At 47.2% G+C, this 22477-nt stretch overlaps 1 protein-coding gene across 1 annotated transcript in view; it reads left to right on the top strand.

The window, feature by feature from the left end:
• The window catches only part of LOC119442867 (importin-11), a 67207-nt gene extending 51978 nt beyond the window's left edge, over positions 1-15229 (top strand). The window contains exons 22-26 of the mRNA XM_037707911.2: positions 7491-7604; positions 8047-8168; positions 8796-8888; positions 11200-11275; positions 13127-15229. Coding sequence (XP_037563839.1) covers positions 7491-7604; positions 8047-8168; positions 8796-8888; positions 11200-11275; positions 13127-13390 — 669 coding nt within the window. The 3' untranslated portion in view covers positions 13391-15229. The remainder of the gene's footprint in view (positions 1-7490; positions 7605-8046; positions 8169-8795; positions 8889-11199; positions 11276-13126) is intronic.
• Positions 15230-22477: the final 7248 nt, after the last annotated feature.

The raw sequence follows: 22477 nt of genomic DNA, 5'->3' as shown, positions 1-22477 counted from the left end.
CACTCAAAAACCACTGAAATGGGTTCGGACGTGGGTACTAAGTGAAGAAAACGCTAAAGGATGGTGGTAGAAGTCATAGTCATGGGCATGACTTAACAAAAATTGCAATGATTAGGCAAAAAAAGATTAACACTCAAAAACCAACGGAATGGGTTCGGATGTGGTACAAAGTGAAGGAAAAGGCTAAAGGTTGATGGTCCAAGTCATAGTCATGAGCATGACTAAGCCTTTTGCCTTAAGGTCTCTTAGGCGTAGCTAAAGGGACTCCTGAGGACTCATGACATGAATGTCATGACATGCGTGTCATGTAGGTCATGAAAGAGCTGCCTACGTCATGGTGCTCTCATGGTCATTTCGGTAACTTGATAGGCTCCCCGCACATTGCTTCGCATAACATCGATTCCCACAGGGCGTGGGATCTGCCGTCTTTTTTTTTTCATAGTAAAAGTCTTTCAAATTGAATACGACTAATTCAGAGTAGAAATCGAATTACCACCTGCGAAACCGAAATTAGCGAAGCCTGGTCGATCTAGTAGTCGCCGATGAGAATTCGGTGCATGTATTGATTGTACTTTCGTCTAGCTGTAGCGACAGCATGACAATTGTCGAGATACGAGCCGCGATGTTGTAGCGATGATTTTTGCTTGATTCTAGGCTACTCTTTATCATCCACTGGTCATGGCCGGCTGATGCCATTGATAACGCATGCGGAGCGTCGCTCTGGCCGCTGACAAAGCGTGAAAAGTAGCATAAAAGGCATTTGAAAACCGTGGCCATTTAATGTCTACGCCAAGGGCAAGCATATGTTTGTGCAGCAGCACGCATTGACAAACTTGGGCCGTATTTTTGGATGATCACTTTCAAAAGATATATTAATTTTCACGATAATTCATGTGACTAACATTGGATGTGTAAAAAGGTGGCAGCATTTCCACACTATGTTAAGATGCACGCTTGGCACTGTGCCAAGACTGACATTGCTCATAGTGTCACGTAGTAGTGACGATGAAGCAAACAGTCGTAAAACTGGGAATGACGAAACTGATTCTTTATTGGGCGAACCTGTGCCCACAAAAGCAAGTTAGACTTGAAGCACAACGATAGCGGCGAACACAGTCGGCGATCGTCGAAATCTGATCAGCGGCAAAACGCGTCGGCTTTTATACCCGAGTCATCGAAGGTTCCAGAATAATCCCTGGTACGCGCGTGTCTTCCAGAAAGTTCTAGACAATTCGCGTCGCTCATACAATCAGATTACATGGGCGTCGGTGACCACAGACGACGGATAGAAGCATTGATAACGTCCGAGAAGCTTCCAATGCAGGCGCGTCCTGCGCCGAGCGATAACGTTTAACATTTATCAGCCAATGTTGAAAGCGGCCACCGGTGAAAGATAAACATGAGTACGTGTCAATACCCTCCCCTTAAAAAGCATCGTCCCGATGCTACAAACAAACACGAAAGCGAAAACAAAACCATGCGTAATAAACAAAATAACAAAAAACAATAACAAAGTAACAAAGTACCTAAGTTTGTCAGCGGGCGTAGAAAGGCTTAAGACGCACCACGTGGATGACTTCAGGTCGTGCCCGGCGCCGCTGTGATTGCGAAATGCCGTCTGGCACGACCTCATAGTCCAGTGCGCCAATACGTCGGGTGATCTTATATGGTCCGAAATAGCGACGTAACAGCTTCTCGCTAAGTCCTCGTCGGCGTATCGGAGTCCAGACCCAAACACGGTCACCGGGCTGGTACTCGACGTAGCGTCGTCGAAGGTTGTAGTGTCGGCTGTCGGTCCTCTGCTGGTTCTTGATGCGCAGTCGGGCGAGCTGTCGACCTTCTTCGGCACGCTGCAAATAGGTGGCAACGTCGAGATTTTCTTCGTCGGTGACGTCCGGTAGCATGGCGTCAAGCGTCGTTGCCGGGTTCCTTCCGTAGACCAGGTTGAACGGCGCCATGTGCGTCGTTTCTTGCACGGCCGTGTTGTATGCGAAGGTCACGTACGGAAGGATGGCATCCCACGTCTTGTGTTCGACGTCGACGTACATTGCCAGCATGTCGGCAATGGTCTTATTTAGGCGCTCGGTGAGGCCATTCGTCTGCGGGTGGTAGGCGGTGGTCCGGCGATGGCTTGTGTGGCTGTATCGCAGGATGGCTTGAGTTAGTTCTGCCGTAAAGGCAGTACCTCTGTCGGTGATGAGGACTTCTGGGGCACCGTGACGCAGGAGGATGTTCTCAACGAAGAAACGGGCTACCTCGGCAGCACTGCCTTTGGGCAAGGCTTTTGTTTCGGCGTAGCGGGTGAGGTAGTCCGTAGCTACGACGATCCATTTATTCCCGGACGTCGACGTCGGAAAAGGCCCCAGTAAGTCCATCCCAATCTGCTGGAACGGTCGGCGAGGTGGCTCGATCGGCTGCAGAAGTCCGGCTGGCCTTGTCGGCGGTGTTTTGCGTCGCTGACAGTCTCGGCATGTCCTTACGTAATGGGCGACGTCGGCAGAGAGGCGAGGCCAGTAGTATTTTTCTTGTATCCTCGCGAGCGTGCGGGAAAAACCGAGGTGTCCAGCCGTTGGGTCGTCATGGAGAGCTTGCAGAACCTCTGGACGCAATGCTGAGGGTACCACGAGAAGGTAGTTGGCTCGGAGAGGCGAGAAGTTCTTCTTTAGGAGAATGTCGTTTTGCAAGAAAAACGACGCCAATCCTCGCCTGAACACCTTCGGCACTGTGACGGCCTTGCCTTCCAGGTAATCTACAAGGTTCCTTAGTTCCGGGTCGGCTCGCTGTTGTTCGGCGAATTCGTCGGCACTGATGGGTCCCAAGAAAGTGTCGTCATCCTGGTCATCCTGTGGCGGCGGTTCGACGGGGGCGCGAGACAAGCAGTCGGCGTCAGAGTGCTTTCGCCCGGACTTGTAAACGACGGTGATGTCGAATGCTTGAAGTCTCAGACTCCATCGTGCGAGGCGACCTGAAGGATCCTTCAAGTTAGCTAGCCAACACAAAGCGTGGTGGTCGCTCACAACTTTGAAGGGCCTGCCATAGAGGTAGGGTCGAAACTTTGATGTAGCCCAGATGATGGCGAGGCACTCCTTTTCTGTTGTGGAATAATTTGATTCCGCCTTCGATAGCGACCGGCTAGCGTAACTTACAACCCTTTCTAGTCCGTCAGTCCTCTGCACAAGCACGGCGCCGAGTCCTACGCTGCTTGCGTCGGTGTGGACTTCGGTATCGGCGTTTTCGTCGAAATGCGCAAGGATGGGCGGCGATTGTAGGCGTCGCTTCAGTTCTTCAAATGCTTCGATTTGCGGCGTCTCCCACTTGAACTCGACGTCGGCCTTCGTGAGGTACGTCAGTGGCTCGGCGATCCGTGAAAAATCCTTGACGAAGCGCCTGTAATAGGCGCACAGGCCAAGAAATCTACGCACTGCCTTCTTGTCGGTGGGCGGAGGAAAGTCAGTGATGGCCGCCGTTTTCTGTGGGTCAGGGCACACTCCAGACTTGTTGATGACATGGCCCAAAAACAAGAGCTCCTCGTATGCGAAGCGGCACTTTTCTGGCTTCAACGTGAGTCCGGAGGTCTTGATAGCTTGAAGAACTGTTTCAAGGCGCCGCAGGTGTTCTTCGAAGCTTGAGGCAAACACAACGACGTCGTCCAAATACACGAGGCAAGTCTGCCACTTCAAGCCTGCCAGTACTGTATCCATGACGCGTTGGAAAGTCGCAGGTGCCGAGCAAAGACCAAACGGCATGACCTTGAACTCGAACAGTCCGTCTGGTGTTATAAAGGCAGTCTTCTCCCGGTCCCTCTCGTCGACTTCGATTTGCCAGTAGCCGGTTTTGAGGTCCATCGACGAAAAATACTTTGCGTTGTAGAGTCGATCCAAGGCGTCGTCAATCCGTGGGAGGGGGTATACGTCCTTCTTCGTGATCTTGTTGAGGCGACGATAATCGACGCAGAAACGTAGGGTTCCATCCTTCTTCTTCACTAACACCACGGGGGACGCCCACGGACTCTTGGACGGCTGGATGATGTCGTCGCGTAGCATTTCGTCGACTTGTTGCCTTATGGCCTCGCGTTCGCGCGCCGAAACTCGGTACGGGCTCTGACGGAGTGGGCGGACATTTTCGTCGGTTATGATGCGGTGCTTGGCGACAGGGGTTTGTCGAACTTTTGACGACGACGAGAAGCAGTCCTTGTATTGCAGGAGCAGAGCTTTTAGTTGTTCTTTCCTATGCCTGGGAAGGTTCTGATTGACGTCGAAAGTTGGTTCAGGTACTATAGTCGTCGTTGCAGGTGCACTGGAATCCGTGAAGGCGAAAGCACTGCTGGCTTGTACTATTTCGTCGATGTAGGCGACCGTGGTGCCTTTGTTAATGTGCTTGTATTCGGGGCTGAAGTTCGTGAGCATCACCCTTGCTTTCCCTGCACGTAGCTCAGCTATGCCTCTAGCGACGCAAATTTCACGGTCGAGCAGTAAGTGATGATCGCCCTCGATGACGCCCTCCATGTCTGCAGGCACTTCGGTACCGACGGAAATCATTACGCTGGAGCGAGGCGGAACGGTGACTTGTTCTTCTAGCACATTCAAGGCATGGTAACTGATGTCTGTATCCGGTGGTATCGCGTTGTGCGTTGAAAGCGTTACCGACTTGGACCTTAAGTCGATGACTGCACCGTGTTGGTTTAGAAAGTCCATGCCTAGGATGACATCCCTGGAGCAGTGCTGCAGGATTACGAAGCTCGCCGGGTAAGTGCGGTTGTTCACAGTGACTCGTGCTGTGCAGATTCCAGCCGGCGTTATTAGGTGGCCTCCCGCTGTACGGATATCGGGTCCTTGCCAGGCAGTCTTCACCTTCTTCAACTTGGCGGCGAACGGGCCACTGAAGACGGAATAGTCGGCTCCAGTGTCGACGAGAGCAGTGACGTGATGACCATCGATTAGCACGTCTAAGTCGGTAGACCGTCGTCTGGCGTTGCGGTTAAGTCGTGGCGTCGGATCACGGCTGCGTCGGCTTGCTCCGCTGCTGCTACGTCGCGTCGGTAGGTCTTCTTTCGGCGGCGAAGTGTTGTCGTTAGGGCTCTTGCCAGGCGGTGTGCTGATACCTCGTCGTGGTGATTCGCGAATCTTCTTCGTCGGCGGCGGAGGATCTTCGGTATTGCGTCGTACAGCAACCGCACCTCCATCGGTTGCTGCCTTTAGTTTCCCGGGTAAGGACTGGGAGATCGGCCCTGAGTGGGACCGGTGTACTGACGGCGATGGGGCGAGATGTAGCGGCCTGGTGACGGCGAGCGTGAGGGTCGTCGTGGTTGCCACTGAGCTCCGGCGAGGTAGTCGGCGATGTCACGTGGTCGCTCGCCAAGCTGTGGACGTGGCGCGTTGACGGCGAACCCTCGTAGGCCCATCTCGCGGTATGGGCATCGGCGGTAGACATGGCCGGCTTCCCCGCAGTGATAGCAGAGCGGGCGGTGGTCGGGGGCGCGCCAAATGTCCGTTTTTCTCGGGTAGCTGCGCTGGGCGACGGGCGGGCGTGCTGGCTGCGGCGGCGGCGCTGGGCGACGGAATTGCGGCGTTACGGGGCCCTGGCGCGAGCGCGGAGGGAGGCCTTGACGACGGGCGACGGCGGCGTATGTCATCGCTTCCGGCTGGGGTTGCGGCGATTCGGGAAGTCCTAGCGATTGCTGGATTTCCTCCCGCACGATATCGGCGATGGAAGCAACTTGAGGCTGCGACGACGGTAGCAACTTCCGCAGCTCTTCGCGTACTATCGCCCTGATGGTGTCTCGTAGGTCGTCGGAAAGTCCTTGGACTTCGGCGTAGTGTGGCGTCGAACGGCGATTGTATTGCCGGTTGCGCATGTCCAGTGCTTTCTCGATCGTCGTAGCCTCCGAGAGAAAGTCTTGGACTGTTGTTGGTGGATTCCGTACCAGTCCGGCGAATAGCTCCTGCTTAACTCCCCGCATGAGCAAGCGAACTTTCTTGTCTTCGGGCATAGCTGGATCGGCGTGCCGGAACAATCGAGTCATTTCTTCAGTGTACATACCGATGCCCTCATTCGGGAGCTGTACACGGTTTTCCAGCAAGGCTGCAGCTCTTTCTTTACGGACGACGCTCGTGAAGGTGTCCAGGAAGGCGGCTCGGAAGAGGTCCCAGGTTGTTAGTGAACGTTCCCTATTCTCGAACCAGGTTCTGGCGCCATCTTCAAGAGAGAAGTAAACATGGCGCAGCTTTTCGTCGCAGTCCCACTTGTTGAACGTAGCGACCCGGTCGTATGCCTCCAGCCAGCTTTCGGCGTCTTCACATGGCGAACCGCGGAAAGTCGGCGGCTCCCTGGATTGTTGCATCACGACCGCAGATGTTGGCACAGGGGCTGTCATGGTAGCTGCTGCCGAGGTCATGACTTTTGTTCTCTTGGTCTTCTCAGGTAGGGGTTCGAACTCCGGTGGCAGGTTCAGTAGCCTGCGACTAGCTCGCTGGTCGGGGTAGGCGTCGACGTCTTCTAGACGGTGTGGGCTTGGCTCACGGCTGGACGGGGGGGTCCGGTACAAGGACATAAAAGCACCTCCACCAGATGTCACGTAGTAGTGACGATGAAGCAAACAGTCGTAAAACTGGGAATGACGAAACTGATTCTTTATTGGGCGAACCTGTGCCCACAAAAGCAAGTTAGACTTGAAGCACAACGATAGCGGCGAACACAGTCGGCGATCGTCGAAATCTGATCAGCGGCAAAACGCGTCGGCTTTTATACCCGAGTCATCGAAGGTTCCAGAATAATCCCTGGTACGCGCGTGTCTTCCAGAAAGTTCTAGACAATTCGCGTCGCTCATACAATCAGATTACATGGGCGTCGGTGACCACAGACGACGGATAGAAGCATTGATAACGTCCGAGAAGCTTCCAATGCAGGCGCGTCCTGCGCCGAGCGATAACGTTTAACATTTATCAGCCAATGTTGAAAGCGGCCACCGGTGAAAGATAAACATGAGTACGTGTCAATAGGTGCAAATGCATCTTACACTAGTCACACAAAATATGCCGTCGCTACTCCCAAATTGATGATCCGAGAATGCGACACACCTTTTTTGGCCACTTGTTTAATAAAGTCAGTTATTTTTGGGTGAATTCAATTTTTCAGACTTCCAATAATTTCAACGTTTTGGTAGTCCCGGTGTAGTCTTAATTATCGCTCGGCAACTGTGTACATATATATATAGTGCTCTGGACCACCGTCAGTTGCACTTCACTAGAAGGGGCAGAACGTGTGTCAAGAGAGCTTCTGAACGACACTTTGCAATATGGTGAATGTGGTTTAAATCATGGATCCGGTACCTCAAAGAGGTGCAATGTAATGCCAATGCATTTCTCTCCCATTTGCCTGTAAATTGCCACTGTCTTTTCTTTTTTGTTTGTTTGTAGTATTTCTTTTTGTTTGCCGCTTACTCTGTTTATGCTGACTCATGTGAATGCCCTTGATTTTATTTTTGTTTTTAGAAAGCTTCCATGCTGACATCAGTCTGCCTGTCCATCATTTCTCGAGTCATCTTACATTGCAAGTCCTGCTTTACAAAGCTTCTTCAAGAAGAGGCACAAGGCAAGGGTTGTGATGTGAGTTCTTGCAGCCATTTCTTTACTTTCTTTTGCTGATCATTTGGATCTACATTTTGAGCCATATTCCTAAAATTTCACTGCAATGTTCACCACTTCATGACGAAGTCAAGTCCCCTTCTGGAAATGGCCTTAGATAGTGGATTTTCTTGCTCATTAACTGTTTATCAACTACTCACTGATGTAACATGCAGTTCTATACTTCACTGCAGCAAAGGAGGTGCTTCTGCTGGTGGTCCATTTGATGCACTTAGCAATGGCTCAGCATAAATATAAAACACCAAAGGGGAATACTCACAAAAAAGTTTGTTTCAACATGTAGATTTTCACTGATTTGCCTAATTGGTGCACACTTTTATGTGACACAGTTGTGTGACAAAAATGTAATCATTCCAGAATTCACAATGCTTTCTTTCAATAAAAGCCCATGCCATACGTGCAGGCAGAGGAAGTCTTTGGGAACCTGCTGGACAAGTGGATTGAAAAGATGCCTCTTGTTAACCCAGTCGAGAGGGAGAAGCTTCTGGCCCTTACGCTCACTTCTATACTAACATCTAATTCTAAGTAAGTGACTGAGTATTTTTTTTTTTTTTTTGCTTTCTTGAAGGATAGCAGTCGCGTGCCTGTACTATTTACCACAATACAGTCAAATCCACTTATAATAATACCAGTTTTAACAATATATCAGAAATAGCAATGAGCATCTGCGGCACCGTGAACTTATGTGTGTGTTCTGTGGGTAAAAAAAAACACTTATTGCAATTTTCCCGTGCTGCCTTACTAGTTACAGCAATTAAATCTCGCTACTGGGTGTCTTCACTTGCCGTCGTAGCGGCAAGTGAAGATTATCGATTTTTTGCTGCTTACCCACAAATAAAGCCTGTCTGAGTGCGTGTGTTTGAGAGCATGGTGATGTAGTTCTTTTCCGGCCGGTAAGTAGCCGCTAAACTGGCATTGGCGGTTAATTTGTACATCGTTTAGTGCATACCTAAACGTTGTTCCCGGCCAACTACATATTAACAAGGTTTGACTGTATTGAGATAAGATGTTCATAGCCACATGTTATGAGTCATCATTGCTTGAGGGCAAACTCATGCTTCTCACTTGTGTGTGTAGTGCAGTCTATGACTCTGTTATAACATATTTCCTCTTACCGGTGTGCTTCCTTCCTTGTGCTTTTTCTTGGTCCAGTGCCGTGTATGAACGAATATGTGGAATTCTTCTGGCTGTTGTGGAAGTGCTGAATGATGTCACAAAGTGTGACAATCTGGGAGCCCAAGTGGAGTGAGTATGCACTTACATTAATGCTTTACATGACCACAGCTGAAATATGTGCAAGGTGCTGTGATAGGGCTGCATGTGCGCTACTTCTTGGGCAGGAAGAGGGTGATTGTAGTGCAAAAATAAAGGAATAAGTAATGTAAATCTGGTAGTGTGTCATTCAGTACTTTAATGAAAGACTGGTGCATTTCCTGGTCATTTCTTTTTTTTTAAGCCCTTTGTTGCTTTTTAGGGGTGTGCAAATATTTGAAACTTTCGAATAACGAATTGAAAAGTGTCCTAGTTGATTCAGTCTTCAAATCGAATAGTCACTATTCATAAATGCGAATATTTTTCAAGTACATTTCAGATATTTCAAAACGTCAACTGCACCCGATGAAACATAAAATTGGAGAAAAAGTACGGTAAATTTTCACCCCCTCCAGCATAATATAGACATAAAACATGAGAACTTGCGTAGTGGAGCAAGCTTCGTCACTTAGGTAGCCATACTTCACAGGCTATACACCTGTCATTCGCACTCCCTGAAGAGTCCTGTGCAGGCAGAAAAACTATTTGTTTGCTCCTAATGCTCTATTTGTACTTTTAATAAACAATGCTGCATAACGTACTATGTAATTACAGAAACTTGCTCACTCTAAGAATACTAGGATGTGGACATTTTGTATTAATTGTGATAATGGCTGTTCATTATTCGAAAACTATTCGATATGCGATTCAATTCACTTCTGGCACTATTTGATTCGTGTTTGATTTGGTCTCAAGAATAACTATTTGCACATCCCTATTGCTTTTATAACAAAAGAGGAATACAACGGAAGAGGGACACCAAGAAAAAACTATAACTCGAGCGTTTACTGACAATGGTTTATTTTATTGCAATAGCAATTATATGGACATTCCAAGTGCATTTCTGCCATCACCGTCTCCGTGATGTTCTGTATAAAGTCTAAACACGATAACATTGTCGTCGCGCACCGCATGCTGTATGTGTAAGTGAAAGCTTGCGAGGGTCAGCCAACGATTGTGGCTCAATCTCATGCATGCGAGGGAGGAAGGCGGGGGGGAAGCGTGCCTTCTTCTTTCGCGTGTGAGGCACGGGGGGAGAAGGGGCGGGGGAGAGGGGTTCTACTTTGGGGCTGCTGTGTATGCCGCGGCCGCACGGTGCCATATCTTGAATGCGATGTGCGATGTGGACAAAGTGTACGGAGTGCTAATTGCTTCGTATGTGCTGTGCTTTCGACATTTCGTTCACATTGAAGCGAGACAGCACGAAGGTCAATCCACTACGTCCATACGTCCCCAGATCTTGAAATTGTCAGTATCGGAACTTGTGAGGTATTCAGCTCACTGCTGCTCAAATATTCGCATGACAAGCACGCCAGTGGGTAAAATTCAAATTTGTGCCAGTCAATAGGGGCGCTCTCTGCGCGCCACTTGACTACAGTAACAAATCGTAACACTAGTTTCCCCTTGTTGCGCTTGTTTTTTATTTATTTCTGCATGAAGAAATATGACACTACGGCTATCAGTGTCTCCGATCACTCGTGTTTATGGCGATACTAAGATAGGCGGCAATGTGTCAATGGAACGCTTCTCAAAGCCTGATTTTCTTCGCGAAGACAACAGACTAACTCAATCTTCTCAAGTTATGCTGCGTATTTATTCCCAATATTTCATCATGACATAAAGGTCTCAGTATTGCAGAAAAAAAATTATTTAGCAAATCAGAAATTTTGAGCAAGTTGGCCATTTCCAATCGTTAACTGTGATTAGCTGATACGAATTTTGGGTGGTATGATTATTGCAGCATTCCTAGAGATTCGTATAATCTAGATTCAGCTGTACCGAGCATTGGGTTAAATGAAGCACATTGAAGAATATGATGTGGTCAAAATTAATCCATTCTTTCTGGGGTTTTACGTGCCAAAACCAGTTCTGATTATGAGGCACGCCATAGGGGAGGGCTCCGGATTAATTTTGACTACCTGCGGTTCTCTACCGTGCACTACAACGCAAGCACACGGGTCTTTTTGCATTTCGCCTCCATCGAAATGTGGCCATCGCGGCTGGGATTAGATCCCACAGTCTCATGCTCAGCAGAGCAATGCCTTAGCTGACCAAAATTAATCCAAAGCTCTCCTCCGCAATGTCCCTCATAGCCTCTTTGTAATGTTAAACCCGATCAGGCGGAGTCACTCACTCAATCAAGCAATCAGTAAACGAAGAAAAACTAGGATCTTCCTTGTATATTTATCAAAGATATAGCTCACAAGTGTGTTCTTAATTACCATCTTCTTTTTCCTGTATGCAGTTCACTGGTTATTATGGACAATGAACCTATTCCACCGAATGAAGAAGAGAGTGAACATGATCGCCGTAAGATAGAGGTAACAATAATTTAGACATTTAAAGTGCAAGTTGTATGGAAATTATGGACATCACTTTTGTGTTTCCTAGAGTGTTAATTGTGGTGGTCTTTTTAACCGGCTAGTCTTATTCCCGGTGGGAGGTTTCCATGGGGGGAGAAATGGAGCAGTGCACGGGCCTAATTTTGCAGCCCATGCCCACCAGTAGACTTTTGTTACGTGCTTAAAAATATCATTGCTTAGATGGTGTATCCAAAAACATTACAATAAAACTGCAGTGACAATAAAACATTGAAAAAGACAAGTTTTTCCAACATAGCAAGTGTACAGCTAACAAAAACAGAAGCAAAGGCTAAGTTAAACTGGCAAGGCATCTTATTTAAAGCTTCTATGTACACTTCATGTTGTAAACACAATGAATTATACACACTTGTAAAAAAGTGTCAGTTTTGTGAAGGCAAAGTATTGGCAGCAATAGCAAGGTTTAGCGTTGCGATCAATGTACAGTGTTGTAACAATACGCGGAGTCGACATGGCGTGATGCAGCATGTGAGACAACTGCTGCTGCGCAGCAGGAATAACGCGCTAGCAGATACGAGGTGTGTCATAATGCTGACACGATGACGAACATCGGCAACAGTGCATGCGCAGCCTGCATGCATCGAGAAGGGCTAGCAACATAGGCAATCTTTTGTGTAGTAGCAGTCCATGAACTTGGCCACACAGGATCATTTCGTTCCTTAATATGCCAGCCACTATTATTGCACCCAACTACTGCACACGTCTTCTCTCTGCCGTTCCACATTTTGCAGCATGAATGGAAAAACAGCGATCACCCAGTTGCATTTCTGACAGCTGATCGCTCAGTAGCACTGTAGAAACGGTAATGGTTTCACATTCGAGAGCTTTCGCTTGAGGCAACGTGCAATGATGAGGAGATGATTTATAGGCATCAGATTAAAATTTAGTTTAGAAAGCTTTTACTGGAAAAAGGCAAAATAAAATGACCCTAATAACACAGCTGCAGGACCTGGCGGATGTGAACCTAAATCCCAATACACCTAAGTGACTAATAACAGCTGACTAAGGCGATAAAGTAAGTGATTAAAATGAAGATTCCGTTTGGGTGGCGCGAGAGCCTCATCTACAAAGGCAAAGGTGACAAGGATAAGACGAGGTTGTACAGGCCAGTTACAGTAACGTCGGTAATATGTAGAATGGCAATGCAAGCCATAAAATTAGAGCTGTTAAAGTAGGTGGAGAAAAATAATGTCCTGGGGGAACTACGTAATGTGTCCAGATCATGCAGACACTCAGAAGACATGTTTCTACTAACTCAATGCATAAGGATTCCAATAGCTCAGGAAAGACCTTTGTGGGAAGCATTTCTGGATATTAAGGGAGCCTATGACAATGTAAACAGGGAATTTTTATGGGATATTCTCAAGCACGAAGGCATAGAGGACAGTTGCATGTAGCTGCTGAGGGAGATATATACGGACAACCGAGTACAAATTGAATGGGAAGACCGGAAATGCAATGAGGTGGTGGAAATTAAATTTAAGGTCTTCAGTTTGAAATGATAGATAATTTATGCAGCACTTGCATAGCATAAATTGCAAGTTCTTTACTTAATATCTCCAAAGTCTAGCACAAAATTGTGTATCTATTGCTGGGGCATGGAGGACACGATGTCATTCATTTAGACAGCTGCGTAAGCGCCATTGCATTCCTCTTGAGTGAACTACTCCGCGAAAAGTGTCTGTAGTCGACCATGTTGCTCCAAAGAAGTGTGGATGGTGCGTAGAAATAATTATCTGCCAAACTAAACTAGTTTCTATTTTTGTAACTCTCTTGGATGCACTTCTGCAGCTTTCCAGGCAGGACCCAGTGCACACGGTAGCCCTGCGGGACTACCTTTGCTCGCAGATGCGCAGCCTGCGCGAGTCCCTCGGCGAACGCAACTTCGAGGAGCTCATGGCCCAGGTCGACGTGGAGACCATGCAGCAGCTGAAGACCTACCTGGAAGGAAACAGCCAGACCAACGCGGGTAGCGCAGCGTACGCTGCTCTCTTTGCCTCTGGCAACCAGAACATCACGGCCACCCTCCACACTTCTAACACTCACCCAACCTGATGGACTGCAGCCATTCTGCTGCCCCCACTTCCACTCTCGCTCTTAAACTTTTTTTTTTTTCGTAATAATGAAAGAAAAAAATGAAAGAGTGGTTGTGTGTAAAAAGATATATTTGGTTGGATGGAGGTGTGCTGTGGAGAATGACAAATGCTGGCTAGAGTTTATGACATTGTATAGCACTGTTGATGCAGTACTGTGCAAGAGAAAGTCGCCATTTTCTTTTTCTTCTTCTTTTTTAGCAGTTTGTGGCTCAGGAAGAACGAGGAGAAACATGTTCCTGCTATGATTGGTGTGGGCAGGACAGTAACATTGCTGGCATTGGTTGATTGTCCATTTAATCTGTTCAGCCCACGTTTTTATCACTTTATATTTTTCTCTGTGGCTAATGTAGAGGACCCCTGACCTTTAAGGTTGGCACTTGAATGACATGCTTTGTCGTTACTGTGAACTTGCAAATGTTTGAGGCTGTCACACTGCGAATAACCTGGATGCTACCTAAATGTAAGTGATTGGATGTGTGTTGAGAGACATGGTTACTTTTTTTTGATAATGAACTGCTTTCAAGCTGCTTTAATTGTAGCTGCGCAAGAGAAACTTGCAAGGTTTTTATGCTCTTTAAGCTTTTCTTCCTGCGGTATAAGATCAATTGAACGAAAACAATTTGTATTTTTTTTTTTTGTTGTTGCGCTAGTAATGAAATGAACATATGCTATTGCATTTGCATGTTTTTTGCTTTTTGAGCAGTTATTTCATTTGGGAACAAAAAAAGCGCGCAAATGCATCTCTGTTTAAAAATATTTTAAGTTACGTGTTTGTCCAGTTAGATTTTTTTTTTTTTAGCTTTTATACTGTAGACAGTAGCCGGCCGCACTATTTTTTTTTTTTCTTGCTAGGTCCAAATTCATCTGAAGTAGTATGACTAATCTGCTTGTTCAAACACTTTATCATAATTGTATAGCCTTTCTTTTTCCTGCAATTTCCATCCAGTCGAACCCAGATATATCGAACCCACATATATAATGAATTATTGTGTATAACAAACAGCAGTAAAATCCCCATGAACATTTTGTATAAAAATTTATTTTATATATCAAATTACTTGTATATCTAACTTTTTGTGATCCCCTTCTGATTCGGTATATCCGGGTTCGACTGTAGTACTTTTAGATTGCCCGCTCAGAGAGGCACAACATTCAAGCTTATTCAAGGAGACACCGTCTATACAGATGTTGGAGAACATTTGGCTTACAGTCAATATGTGCATTTTTCTGTTGCTTTAATTTTGTGCTGTTTGTTGATATGATGACTTTTTTTATATAGTCTTCATTCAGTTTGAAATGATCAATTCATGCAGCGCTTCTATGATGTAAATTGTAAGTTCTTTGCTTTAATATTGACAAAGTCTTGCACAAGAGTGTCTATTAGCTGGAGCATGGAGGGCATGATGACATTCAACGACAAAGCGGGAATAAAAGAAAATACAGGCATTGTACCATGCAGTGTGAGAAGCTATATACTTAAAATTCTTTCACTAGTGTCTTGCAGCAACACTGCTCTGGCAATTGACTCCTGATGCCTCATTTGGCTTTCATAATTTCTTTTTTTTTTTTTTTTGTTGTTGTAAAAGTGGTCATTTTATGACGAATTTGTTTGTTTGGAGGAATGACCTGTACTGGCATTGGTGCAACTACATCCTGATTTACACTGTCTTCTCTCAGTACATCTGAGTAAAAGCTGCACGTTTTTTTTATTTGCACTCTTGTTTATATTGCCAATGACAGAGATGCTTGTTTTTGTTACATAAAAGCAAAGGTTGTTAATAAATGTTTCCCACGCCAACACTCCTTGTATTTGTCTGCATGACACTAGTGCATGATTAATGCATTGCACAAGTACATATTTACATTGCAAGAGCAGCTTTAAAGGCCAATGCTATTTCTTCTCGGGTTCGCCAGTGGTCCGAGTAGCGCTCCACCTACTCTATGACTTGGATCAGCCAGTTGGAGTGGTAGGTAGGTAGGTAGGCAGTAAACTTTATTGAGGTCCTGAAGTAGTGGATGATAAAAATGGAATAGAATCAAGCGAAAGCAATCTTTAAGTTACATTATACCAGTTCTGATGTCTCACTTGAGGCAGCTCATAGCACACTGTGTTTGCTCATAAATAATGTGACCACAATTATAACGCAAGGGGGCGGACATTTAGTCACTCAGAAAAAGGAAACAATATATATATGTTACGATTATAGCGCAAAGTGATGCCTCAAAGAAACGGGAAACGAAGCATAAAAGTGGATGCCTGTAGGGCTTTATTCATCGTTACTGTGAAGTGCTGTCAAAAAAAAAAAAATTGCATGAAAGTACGATTGCCGATGTCTTTGCCACTGTCAGCGAGAACGGCGTCGTCCTCTGTGACCCCAACTAAGGTTATTGGACAAACAGCACTTCAGAAACGCCCGTGACTTAATGGAACACGGCAAAACATTTCACAAAGTGTGTGGTGATGCACTGCGTGACATCGCAGACAGTTCACTTGACGCGCCTGCATAACGGCTCCGATCGTCTTCCTCAAGGTTGCAATTAATACACTGTAAAGAGAATCGGAAGGAGAAAGCCTGCGAATAATGCACCGTGGCAACTCCCAGCTCACCGTTCTTGCGTGAGGTGTTGTGGCAGTGCACACGGAGAGGACGGTGAGCAAGTAAAATTACAAGAAAAAGATATTGCAATATATTTGTGTCGCAAACTAGAATATAACTTCAGGCACAGTCTGAGGCCTGAAATTTATTTTTAAAACCCGCGTTATGTTCATGCAAATACGGTACTTTTGCAGACATGGAGAAACACTGCATGCTTAAACACATCCACAAGTATGCGTGTGTACAGACACATGCATCGACACACATACACATTTTAGCTTGGTGGAGCGTCCTGTTTGAAAGCCCACTGCATACAAACTAATTCTTCCAGTATAATGTGCCTGCTTGGGCCTATAATTATGATGTGTCGCCTTTCTCGAAATAGCCGCTACACGTGCAGCTGTTTGCGTTTGCCTAACACAGCAAAGTGGAGCATGTGCCTTGGTTCCCAGTAACTTGCCCATCACAAATTGTTTATCACCAGACGTCGGGCACACACGAAGGCCCTCCTGGAAAAAGCTCGTGAACGGGCTTTGGAGAACAGTTTCGTAGACGCAGCGCACTACGCCGATGGACAGGCCTTCTCTGCGGTTAGATTCGGACGACGTCCTCTGATATCGCAGAGCAGGCAGGGTGTGTACAGGTCCTTGAAATCCTTGAAAACCCTTGAAATTGAAAAGTGCGTTTTCAAGGCCCTTGAAAGTCCTGGAATTTTTTCCTTCCTTGACAATCCTTGAATTTTGTGAGCGATACACTCTGATATCGACATTGCGACCTCCTTTCTGTGGTAGATCGGCGTCGATCTGACAAACTCCCCATTTCAGAAACAATACGCCGGTGCGATCACGCATGGTTTCGTTTTGCAGAACTGCACGAAAAAAAAAAAAAAAAAACAGCATCACCGCGAACGAGCAGAGCGAGAGACCCGTGCCGCGCTTCGGTGCTGGCTCAGCTGGCAGTGTGTACGCTGTTTTCCTCACCCTAGTGTTCGTTTCACTCCTCGCCCGTGGGGCTGCCTTGTCCCATTTTCAGTCTTGCGCGTTAGGTGAAGCTAAAGAGTGGAGCAACTTTACCACTGATGCTCAGTACCTTTGGGTGGAGGTTTGTTATATTATTTATGATAATATAAGTGCAATAACATTACCGTATTTTCCGGTCTATAATTTGCACCTTTGTATAAGACGCACCCCCCTCAAAACGGCAGTGTTTCTGAAAAAAAAAAAACGTATATAAGTCGCACCGCTGTATAAGACTCACCTGTTCTTTTGGTAAGTGATTTAAAAAAAGTTAGTGGTGTTTCGCTCCGTGAAATCGGGTCACACGCAAGCGTATGGGTGCCATATATTTCCACTCCAGGCGCATTTCTGCCGTTGTGGTTGCCGCGATGTTCCGTATAAAGTCCAAGGGCGATAACATCGTCCCCGCGCGTCGTATGCTGTGTGTGCGAGTGAAAGCGTGCAACGGCGAGCTGAATCGCGCACAAGGGAGGAAAGCGGGAAGGCAGCCCGGGAAGGGAGGAGGTGTAGGGAGGGGGGGGGGGGGCGGCTGCCTGTACTTTCGTAGCAACTGCGTAGTTTGCGCAGCGGCGTGCGCTGTATGATATCTGCAGATGGGACGACTTCGGTGTAGAGCGACTTGCGGTCGGCCTACCGCCGTTTGCGTTGCTGCTCCATCGTTTTCGCACGGCGCTCGGGGACTTTATCACGAGAACCCGGCACCTTGATAGTGCGCACAGAACCCGCAGCAATTAAGTCAACCAGCGCGCTTCGCGTGGCCATAACATTGGATCTGATTTTGGCGGCAATTCTTCCGGGGAAAAAAACGTACATAGTCGCACCGTTCTATAAGACGCACCGACGAAAAATTCAGAAAACAAAAACGCGTCTTATACACCGGAAAATACGGTATGCTGAATGTTTTGGAAATATTTCATGAACCAACCCAGCTGATACTGCAGAAACATGAGTAGCTGTTGTGAGCGTTCATTGTGTTAACTTTTAATATAGCGGACTTGAGAAATGATCAAGACAAGACATGTTTTACAAAATTGCAATATACATCTATTTGTTATAATGGATGTGTAGCAAGACTACACTGAATGGTTTCGAAATGTTCGGTAAACTAACCCAGGTAATACTGGAGAAGTCAGAGTAGCTGTTCGGAACATTCATTGTGTTTTGCTTTTTTTTTATTAATGTTGTAAATTGCAAAGTGATCAAGGCTAGACATTATTGCCATCATTGGGATATACATTTATTTCTTTTTATTTTAGTGCAATAACCCTATACTGAATGTTTTGAATATTTTTGGTGAACTTTACCTAGCCTATACCCGAGAAATCTCAGCCGCTGTTGTAGGCGTTCATGTTGTGTTGTGATCTTGAGAAGTTGTCAAGGCTAGACATTTTTATTATAATTGTGATATACATTTATTTATTGTAAGTGCAATAAAACTAGTTATTTTTGCAAATGTTAGAGTAAAGAAATCCTACTTTGGATGCCGCTTTGAGTCCTTGAAAAACGTGTGACAGGTCCTGGAAAGTCCTGGAATATCCTTGAATTTTTGCCTTGGGAACCTGTACGAACCCTGGCAGGCTGCAATAGCGATGGCCTTATTGGACGACAAGAGGACATCAGTCTACAGTGACTCGAGATCAGCCGTTCGGGAATTTGCCAAAGGAACCATATCCGAGCTGGCCCTAGGGATACTAGGAAGCAAGCAGATCAAACCACACACAGTGATCTGGTTTCCAGCCCACATGGGACAGATCGAGGGTGCCCCGCCCAACCTCAATGAGTCGGCACACAATGCTGCGCGAGGGATTATCAACCGCGTAGCTACGAGTGCCGGGCAGCGTGACGTTGGGGATACTGACAATCGGGACTCTCCTTCCTCGTACAACGAAATTACTAAGCACTTGTACTTGGCTCGTAGGATCTACCCCCTCCCACATTGTAAACTCAATAAACCTCAGGCTTTACAGACGGGGGCATACCCAAACCCCCTACTTCTTCACAAAATGTACCCCGAAATTCAAACAAATGCATGTGCACTATGCAATGATTTAGCGAGCTTACCTCACATGCTCTGGCGGTGTCCCGCGTTACACGACGATGAAAGCAACACTTCTTCACGTTGGGATGCGGTTCTACGCAGCCCCAACCTCGAAGAACAGTTATGGGCTGTCCAACGGGCCCGCGACGCGGCGGAGAGGCTCGGCCTCTCTGTCCCGACGTGGGAGTGGCCCGCTGCGCGTTAGCGCGCGCGCTAAAGGACCCTAATTTAGTTCTTCATCCATCCATCGATCACATAAACCCAACTCGGGCAAGATTTTCCCTTGCAGCAATTTAGCAGCCACACCATAATTAAATGGCTCACCAATATTTGCAACCACAGGATTAGCCACAGAGTGCGTTGAAGTTCATTCACAGCTTGACAGCGGCCTTGGCTTGACAGAGCAGCACTACTGTGGCCCGTAAGCGGGAGGCCACGTGGACTTTTAAAGAGACAAAAAGGGAAAAATTTTTACAGCGAAGCTGTTTAAGCCAGCCGTAATTTGTGGTGCGTAGCAAGACAACCGCTAGGCTATAGAGCCACGCTTGCAGAACGTGCATTTATGTGAACCATATGATTGCGTTCGAGCGTTGTCGTCTTCGTCCGCAGCTGGCGCGTTCGTACGCTCGTGCTCTGCGAGGTGAAGAGGTTTTGCGTGCTATGAGAGCGAGAGAGAGACGCATTCACGGAGCGGGTCTCCTGGAACGTGGTGTCGGTGTGCAAGCTGCGCTATGCAACGCGCAGTGACGGCCGTAAGTCCGAGACGCGCGAAAAGAAATTATCGTCATTATGAGTTATAAGATGAAAAGTTCGCGCGCACTTCCGGAAAATGCTGGGCTATACGATCTCCCAGCTTCGCTATTTCAAGCGTTGCGCGGCCGAGTGCAAGGTTAAGCTTTTTTATTTTTTTTTATTGCGATAGCAATTATATGGACACTCCAAAGCAGATTTCTGCCGTCGGCGTCGCCGTCGCCGTTGCCGTCGCCGTGAGGTTCCGTATGACGTCAATGGAGATGAAATCGTCGCCGCGCGCCGCCGAACGCTGTATGTGCGAGTGAAAGGGCGCGAGGGACGCGCGCTTTCACGGGGAGTGAACGCAAGGCGGAGAACAAACGCGCGTTCTGTGCCGTGCTCCCTTAAGGGGTGCAGAAGTAGGCGTCTCTTTCCTCCTTTACAATCACCATATATGTAGAGGAAACGCGCCTTCTTCTGACGCACGAAAGGCCGTGGGGGGGGGGGGGGCAGGGAAGGGAGGCGACGTTTAGCTGCGGCACCAAGTGCCTATTTATATCAGAGGCTCCGGCAACAGTCACCAACGCCGCACGCATTTTGTGCGAACGCGGGCAAAACGCCGACGGCGTCGACAACAGTGCTGTGTGTTGCCGGTGCTGCTGCATGTCCAAGTTTGTACAGCGGATAAAACTACTATCCTTACTCCGTATAGCTCTCTACTAAGTTGCTATCGCAATTGATGCTTCGCCTTTCGGGTGAAACTGCGACAACTTTTTTCGTCTGGATTAGCAAATTGCCCCTCTACAACACAAAAATGCCACTCTTACCGCGAGAAGAGGCTTGGTAGGCCAAAAAAGCACAAAAAAGAAAATCACCGACGATTACGATACTCCCAAATGCGAAATTTGAGCGCAGCTCTATGCGTGTTTTCACTTCGCGATGTATTGGCTGGCGCGGACAATCTGTCTCGTACGACACTTTGCAGACGGAGCGAAGCGTTGCAACACAAGTTACAATCAAGCACAACGATAGCGGCGAGCAGAGTCGGCGATGGCCGATAATTTGACCTGCGGGTGCGCGCAGTCAGTCAGTCAATCGCTGGTGCCCACGTGGCTTCCAGAAAGCACTACACAATTCGCGTCACGCATATAATCAGACTACAAAAAAGCTTTCGTGACAACAGCCAACGGATAGAACTATCGATAACATTGGAGAAACTTCTGATACACGCAGGCGTGTCGTGCATCGAGGGATAACATTTGACATTTGTTAGCCGATGAAAAACAGTAACCGAAAAAAAAAATATATGCGTGGCTCAGTGCTATCGCAAACACCCGAAACCAGCGGAGCTGGGGAAAACCTAGTAAAGTAGGGGCAAACCACACACTTAATTAGTTTCCTGGCACTCAGGATTTCTTCGCAATGTTCTGCGTAGTATCGCGATGAATTCAACCGGCCACGTTCACGAGCCTCCGGTTCTTCATTTCTTCGCCTACGCGAACTCTCGGCTTCCCTCAATCTAAACTCGGGATGTTCTCTTTTGCGACGCTTGGTTTCAGCTTCCCTAGCTCTCGCTTTAGTCTTTCGGAAGCGACGAGTGTCCAGTTCTCTGGTCGAAACCTGCCGAGCCGCCACCAGAGTACATTCTAGTACGCCGTAATCAGAGGCATCGGCTGCAGTTACGGACACCGGGCGCGTTCGGCGCGAACGCGGGAAACGCAGTCGGCGTCGGCAGCAGCTCTACGCGTCCTACCACACACTATCTGCCTCTCTCCTTCCCACCTCGCATCCGCGATGCTATTTTAACATGATGGCGCTTAGCGCCCCGTGTCGCAGAAAATCCGGTGTGTGATCGCGGGTTGCGAAGAAAATCATCCAACCCCATCATCCGACGCTTGTCGCTAGAACGGGCTAAAGCCCCTCCATACTACTACTGAAGCGTAAGCTGATGGAGGGGCTTTAGAACGGTCCATTAAGAGCTGCGCTCGGATACAACTTAAGTATGCAGTGAAGCCCCGCCCACGCCCTCATAACCGCCAGCCACTGCTCCTCCGCGAGGCTGCAAATAGTTCGTACGTCAAACTTTCCCCGTTATCTAAACAAGGCGGTAACCACAAAAATAAAATTATAAGCGCGTAATTTTACACGTTTTCACTCGTCTATTATAGTAGAACGTACAAGTACAACAAGTACAGTTGTATCAAGTACGACACCATTCTGAAAAAGTCGCATGACGACGATTTTACTTGCGTCTGTGATTGGCTGGCGGAGTAACACAACCCCGCGCGGTCCGTGTGCATTTGTTGCCAACTGCTGTTTCTTTTTTTTTTTTTTAAGTTGTATGCTATTATAAATGAAAAAAATACTGGTGACAGCGCCGCCTTGAAATTCCCGCACCAGCTCGCCATGACATTACGGATTTTGGCGGTGCCTGCTTGGGCCTACTTAATTGCTAATCGGTAAAAAACGACTGCATTGCGTTCTTAAGGAGCCAAAGGTTGAACACGGCAAGTATGGGAACGTTTACTGAGCCAGCGCGGCTCAAATACTAAATAACACTTGGAAATCCGTGACGTTACACTGACGTACCGACTCTGGGTTTTCGCCGCGAAATTCAAAAACTAACTTTCGATTCATTTTCTCTTCCAATAATCAACCTACGC

The sequence above is a fragment of the Dermacentor silvarum genome, chromosome 2 (assembly GCF_013339745.2).
Source record: "Dermacentor silvarum isolate Dsil-2018 chromosome 2, BIME_Dsil_1.4, whole genome shotgun sequence".
Classification (NCBI taxonomy): domain Eukaryota; kingdom Metazoa; phylum Arthropoda; class Arachnida; order Ixodida; family Ixodidae; genus Dermacentor; species Dermacentor silvarum.
The sequence above is the reverse complement of the archived record's forward strand: the minus strand, read 5'-3'. Positions and strand labels throughout refer to the sequence as shown.